Here is a 6,469-nt window from a genome sequence, read left to right on the forward strand (position 1 = left end):
GCCCCAGAGCACCCAGAAGCACGGCCATGGAGCCTCTCTCCTTCCAGGAATACATCTGCTCCCTGGACCCAGCCACCTTGCCCCGCATCCTCAGGATTTGCTCTGGTGTCTACTTCCAAGGTGAGTGCTGGGTGCCTGCTGCCTCCAAAGGGTGCCCCAAGGCTGTGCCACCTCCCCCCACCATGCCTCTGCAGGCCAGGCTCCCTTCTCCTGCCCTGAAGATGGCTGGTCCCCTGCCCCCAGGGTGCCAATGCCCAGGGAGATGCACAGGTCCTCGTGCCACCACCAGACACTGGTGCCTAGGGCACAGCTTCTTGCAAAAAACTTTCTCTTCTCCACCCAGCTGAGTGCCCCAGTGCATTCAGTAATGCTGCTAGACAAGCAGTGGAGCACCAAAACCCATCCAAGCTGGTCGTCTGCTTCATGTACAGCTCTCGTCCCAGGCAGTGAATTACCTGCTGGCGGTGGATCTGGCAGGAATGGAGCCACATTCTCGGTCACTGGAGGAAAGTGGGACAGCATTGCCCCTGGCCCTCCTATGAGGAGTCCAGCAAGGGCACAGGGAAGCTGCCTGATCTGAGCCCTCTGCTTCCTCCCAGGTCATGTCCCTGGAGACATCTTAGGTCGAGGAGAAGCTGTGACCAACATGTCTTCCTCAGCTGGTGGCAGCATTGGTGGTGAAAGAGAACCAGAAATTAGCAAATGCTTTTGCTAGATTTGGGGGCTTCCAAAAATGCTGGGAATGCACAGTGGGATCCTGGCAACACCAATATGGCCATTACCATCAAGACTTGTAGGATTTGTAGCATTTGTTAGGTTACACTGACTTCTGAAGAGCAGAAGTGGTTGGGGTGGTCTCACTCTGCTTCTCTGTAGCTCAGTTTGGGTGGATGTTTAGCTTTCCCAAAGACTTCTGGTGGCTTTGATAACATCTTAACGTTGCTAAATGAGTAAAAATGCTGCTGTTTCAACAGCAGCAGTCAATTTGTTTCGCAGTTGCTGGTAGTCGCGGTGAGGTAGCTGGTGCTTTCTGCTTCACACAGCAGGGCGTTTGTCATGAGTTCAACCCAGGGAGGGGAGAATTTTGGGGCTGCACAGAAGGTTTGGTAGCAGCTCAATGAATGCAGAGATTTAAGGGCAGAAGGGGGTATTGCTTGGGTTGGAGGGTATTGTGATGTGGTAGCATAGCCTGAGGACTCCTGCTCCAGGAAAGGCTCTGGCTCCAGGTAAGGCACATCTACCCCTGTCCCTTTGCAGCGTGATCAAGCACTGAATCTTTCCTGCTGCGTTTCTCATCTAAGTTACATTGGTTCAGCCTCCATCCATTCACATTGTGCTCTTCTGCACTGCTTTTCTCCCCTGTTATGACCCCTGCACTGTTACCAGCAATGGAAGCTTTCCAAGACATGGGCTGTACAAGCTTCCAGGTATTCTGATTCCTTAGAAATAAGCATCAGCCCATCAAAGACCCCTCAGCCAACCTCCTGGTTGCGTGTTCCCTTGGCTGGTGCTGGACCTTGCAGACAGATCAGAGTGCATTGGGAATCAGTCAGTGTTGCACCTTGCAGATGTGCCATCCTGCACTGATGCTATTTCTTGAACACTTCTGGATTTCCTGCCATTACTGAAGATCTTACTACTTCTAGCTCTTTTTCTAGCAAAAATTTGGGTGGGTCCCCAAGATGTTAAACAAAACTGCTGCTGGTCTCGGCCCCTTCACGGGCTCGTCTCCCAGCCACTCACTCCTCACATCCTCTACGTTCTTCATCCTGCTTTATGTTGCAAAACCAATCTGGCTTGGTACTGCGGTGGAGCTTTGGGGTCCTGCGCAGGGCATCCATAGCCACATGTGTCTATGTGTCTTGCTGCCAGCCAAGGGGGCCAGCCATGGCACGTGTGCATGGAGTTAACCGGGTCTCTGCACCCAGGATGTGAGGCATCTCCGTGCTCTGGGCAGTGCAGCCTGGCTGTGTGTTTCCTCCCTTTTCAGACCATGCCCTCGATGTTGTCACAGCGTGATGGGGCACAGGAGGGATGGAGGAGGGGGACTGGGGCTTACACAACACGTAGTACTTCATGAAACTTCCTAGCTTTCATCCACCTTTTCCTGTGGTGTATTTTTTCACATTTCCACTTTGAGGTTCCCCTTATTCACGGGAGACAGACACTCTTCCTGCCAGTCTCACCCCGCTGCTCCCACCTGCACTCCACAGGTGAGCGGTGGTCATTGGTTCAGCAGTGCCTGCAGCAGCGTCCGTCTCTCTCTGGCTTGGGTGGCAATATCCAGCCCATCTCCGATGGCATGTCCAGCCTTGGCTCCATCTGTCCTGCCCTGACCAACCAGGGCAGCTGTGTGTGCCAGGGCCCTAAACCAACATGCTCCCACCATGGCCAAAGGCACCAGCTCACCCTGCCCACCAGGTGAATCTGTGCCAGTCCCACCTCTGCCCACTGCTAAGACTGTGAGCCAGCTCTGCCTTTCCCTGAACAGCTGCCCTCCTTCCCCCGCACCCTCCACCCCCATTCCATGGCCCCCTTCTGCAGTCCCAGGGTCAGGGGTCCCCTTGGCCCCACCACAGCCACAGGGACTGGGTCTCCCTCAGGGACATCCATGCACCCGAGTGCCAGGATGCCCAGGCTTGGCTTCCATCCCAGAAAGGACAAAGCCTGTGGCCAGGGCCAGACCACAGCTCAACCCCCTCCCCACTGCCCTGGGGGACCTCATCACAGCTGGCCAAGCAGAGGGGCCCCCACTGTGTAACTGGTATTTGTTAATGGCACATACCATGACTACCTGTGATGGGAATCACTAAATCACTGCGGTGGCAGGGACCTAGAGAGATCATCCAGGCCAACACCCAGCTCAAGCAGGGTCAGCAGGAGCTGGTTGCTCAGCACTTTATCCAGCTGGGTTTTGAATACCTCCAGTGTTGGAAACTCCACAACCTCTCTGGGCAACCTGCTCCAGTGCTTCACCACCACCACAGTAAAAAAAATGTTTTCTTATTGTTGTGGTTTAACCCTAGCCAGCAACTAAGCACCACGCAGCTCACTCATTCTCCCCCACCCAGTGGGATGGAGGAGAGAATTGGGAAAAAAAGTAAAACTTGTGGGTTGAGATAGGAACAGTTTAATAGAACAGAAAGGAAGAAAATAATAATACAATAATAATAACGATAATAATAATAAAAGGATTGGAATATACAAAACAAGTGATGCACAATACAATTGCTCACCACTCACCAACTGACGCCCAGTTAGTTCCAGAGCAGCGATCTGCCCCCAGGCCAACTCCCCCCAGTTTATATGCTAGACGTGACATCACATGGTATGGAATACCCCGTTGGCCACTTTGGGTCAGGTGCCCTGGCTGTGTCCCCTCCCAACTTCTTGTGCCTCTCCAGCCTTCTTGCTGGCTGGGCACGAGAAGCTGAAAAATCCTTGACTTGGTATAAACACTACTTAGCAACAACTGAAAACATCAGTGTGTTATCAACATTCTTCTCATGCTAAATCCAAAATGTAACACTATACCAGCTACCAGAAAGAAAATTAACTCTATACCAGCCGAAATGAAGACACTTAAGTTCAGAGGAAGTTTCAAGTGTTTCCTTTTGTGCCCATGGCCTCTTGTCTTGTCACTGGGCACCACTGAGAAGAGCCTGGCTCTGTCCTCTTTGCACCCTCAGGTATTTATAGACATTAATAAGGTCCCCCTGAGCCTTCTTTTCTCCAGGCTGAACAGTCCCAGCTCTCTCAGCCTTTTCTCCTTTAACCATCCTTGTGGCCCTTTGCTGGACTCTCTCCAGTATGTCCATGTCTCTCTTGTACTGGGGAGCCCAGCACTGGACACAGCCAGTTGTGGCCTCACCAGTGCTGAGCAGAGGGGGAGGATCACCTCCCTCGACCTGCTGGCAATGCTTTGCCTAATGCAGCCCAGGACACTATTCGCCATCTTTGCAGCAAGACAAGGGCATGTTGCTGCCTCATGTTCAACCTGGTGTCTACCAGAACCCCCAGGTTCTTTTCTACCAAGCTACTTTCCAGCTGGGTGGCTCCCAGCATGTGCAGGTGCTGGGGGCTGTTCCTTCCCAGGGGCAGGACTTTGCACTTCTCCATGTTGAAGTGCATGAGGTTCCTGTCAGCCCATTTCTCCAGCCTGCCAAGGTCCCTCTGGATGGCAACACGACCCTCTGGTGTATCAGCCTCTCCTCCCAGTTTTGTGTCATCTGCAAAGTTGCTGAGGGTGCATTCTGCCCCATTGTCCAGATCATTAACGAACAAGTTAAACATGATTGGACCCAGTATCGATCCCTGGGGCACACTGCTAGTGACTGGCCTCCAACTAGTCTTCATGCTGTTGATCACCACCCTCTGGACCCAGCTGTTCAGCCAGGTTTCAGTCCACTTCAGTGTCTGCTCATCCCACCCATTCTTCATTATCTTCTCTATGAGGATGTGATGGGAGATAGTGCCAAGGTTCTGAAGTCAAGGTAAACAATACCCACTGCTCTCCCCTCATCCACCAAGCCAGTCAGCTCATTGTAGAAGGTGATCAGGTTGGATAAGCATAGTTTCCCCTTTGTAAATTCATACTGAATAATCCCAATCATCTTTTCATCCTTCATGTGTCTGGTAATGGTTTCCAGAATTAGGTGCTCCATCACCTTCCCAGGTTTGAGGGCAGCATGACTGGCCTGTAAGTCCCTCTCTTGCCTGTCTTGAAGAAAGAAGTGACATTTGTTTTTTTTCCCCAGGCATCAGGAACCCCTCTTGATTGCCCATAACCTCTCAAAGATAATAGAGAGTGGCCTCACAAAGTCAGCACACATGGGTGCATCCCAACAGGCCCCACGGAATTAAGTATGTCCACTCTGTTTAGTGCTCCCTTACTTGGTCCTCCTCCACCAAGGGCAGGTCTTCCTTACTCCAGACTTTTCCCCTGGTCTCAGGGGAGTCCTGAAGGCTGGTCATACCTGTAAAGACTGAGGCCAAGACGGATTGAACACATCAGTCTTTGATGTGTCCTTTGTCACCAGGTCCCCTGCCCCATTCAGCAGCAGACCCACATTGTCCCCAGTCCTTTTGCTGTTGATGTACTTGTAGAAGCCTGTCTTGTTGCCCATCACATCCCTTGACAGATTCAGCTTCAGGCAGGCTTTGGCTTTTCTAACTCCATCCCTGCATGCTAGACCATGTCTCTCTGCTACTTCTGGGCCACCTGCCCTTGCTGTCACTGCTCGTGCACCTCCTTCTTATGTCTGAGTCCATTCAGGAGCTCCCAAGTGTGGGACAGGAGCGCCAATCACCTGCAGGTATTCTGAGGAAGCAGTAAAGGACAGCTTACAGAGGGTGGTGAGGCACTGGAACAGGTTGCCCAGGGAAGTTGTGGATGCCTGATTACTGGAAGTGTTAAAGGCCAGGTTCGACAGGACTTGGAGCAACCTGATCTAGTGAAAGATATCCCTGCCCACGGTGGAAGGGTTGGACCAGATGATCTTTAAAGGTCCTTTCCAACCCAAAGCATTCTGTGATTCTATGAAATGCCGGTAGAGGTATTTTCTTTGAGGAAATTCCCTTGTCACCCTGCAGGATCTGTGTACGAGATCTCGGGCAACGAATGCTGCTTGTCAACGGGTGACCTGCTGAAAGTCATGGCTGTGGTGCTGCAGAAGGTTGTTTGTGAGGACACAGAGACAGGGCAGACAACGGAGCTGCCACCGACATTTAAGGGTGAGTGGGGCTGCCCTGCCCCAGCCCGCAGCCCATGGGTGCCCTCCTCCCTGGGAAGACCTTCACAGCCCCCGTGGGCTCAGCCTCATTGTCCCACAGGTCTTTTCCAGCCTGCCCCAGCCCGGGGCCCGTACCAGACACTGCGGGGACACGTCCCGGAGGGTGGCAGGCAGCAGGGCCTGACGTTGCACCAGGCACTGGGGCAGTGGGACGGGCGGCTACAGCCCCTGCTGTGCCCCGCCATCGGCCCGCACGCCCTGCTCCTGCGCCCTGTCTACGAGGTGCACGCCGCCATGCACCGTGAGTGAGGACGGGGCAGGCGGGGTGCTGCAGGGTCAGGGCAGGGATGCTGTGGGGTCGGGCTTGGTGCGCTGGGGGGTCGGGGCTGTGGGGTCTGGGCAGGGATGCTGTGGGGTCAGGATGAGGGTGCTGCAGGGTTGGGGGCCTACACAGTTTGGTGTCGGGACCCCGATGCACATGGTGTGGGTGGCTGCAGGTGCAGGGGGCAGCGGGGGGGGCGGTGAGGGGCTGAGCGCGGGGTCAGGGCAGCTCTGCCCCCACAGTGCGCCGGGACGTGGTGAAGATCCCCTCCACGCTGGAGGTGGATGTGGAGGACGTCACGGAGGAGGCGCAGCACATCCACTTCGCCCGGCCGCTGCTGCTGAGCGAGGTGCTGGGGATGGAGGACGTGCTGCCAGCCCAGGCCGAGATCCTGGAGGGTCCAGCCGGCGCTGCT

General features: G+C 54.2%; 1 protein-coding gene across 1 annotated transcript in view; it reads left to right on the forward strand.

Moving 5' to 3' along the window:
- The window catches only part of THEMIS2 (thymocyte selection associated family member 2), a 9,145-nt gene continuing 2,676 nt past the window's right edge, over nucleotides 1-6,469 (forward strand). Inside the window, exons 1-4 of the mRNA XM_010576380.1 lie at nucleotides 1-120; nucleotides 5,593-5,733; nucleotides 5,833-6,033; nucleotides 6,297-6,457. Coding sequence (XP_010574682.1) covers nucleotides 27-120; nucleotides 5,593-5,733; nucleotides 5,833-6,033; nucleotides 6,297-6,457 — 597 coding nt within the window. The 5' untranslated portion in view covers nucleotides 1-26. The remainder of the gene's footprint in view (nucleotides 121-5,592; nucleotides 5,734-5,832; nucleotides 6,034-6,296; nucleotides 6,458-6,469) is intronic.

The sequence above is a fragment of the Haliaeetus leucocephalus genome, unplaced genomic scaffold (genome assembly GCF_000737465.1).
Source record: "Haliaeetus leucocephalus isolate CR32 unplaced genomic scaffold, Haliaeetus_leucocephalus-4.0 Scaffold517, whole genome shotgun sequence".
In the NCBI taxonomy this organism is placed as follows: Eukaryota; Metazoa; Chordata; class Aves; order Accipitriformes; family Accipitridae; genus Haliaeetus; species Haliaeetus leucocephalus.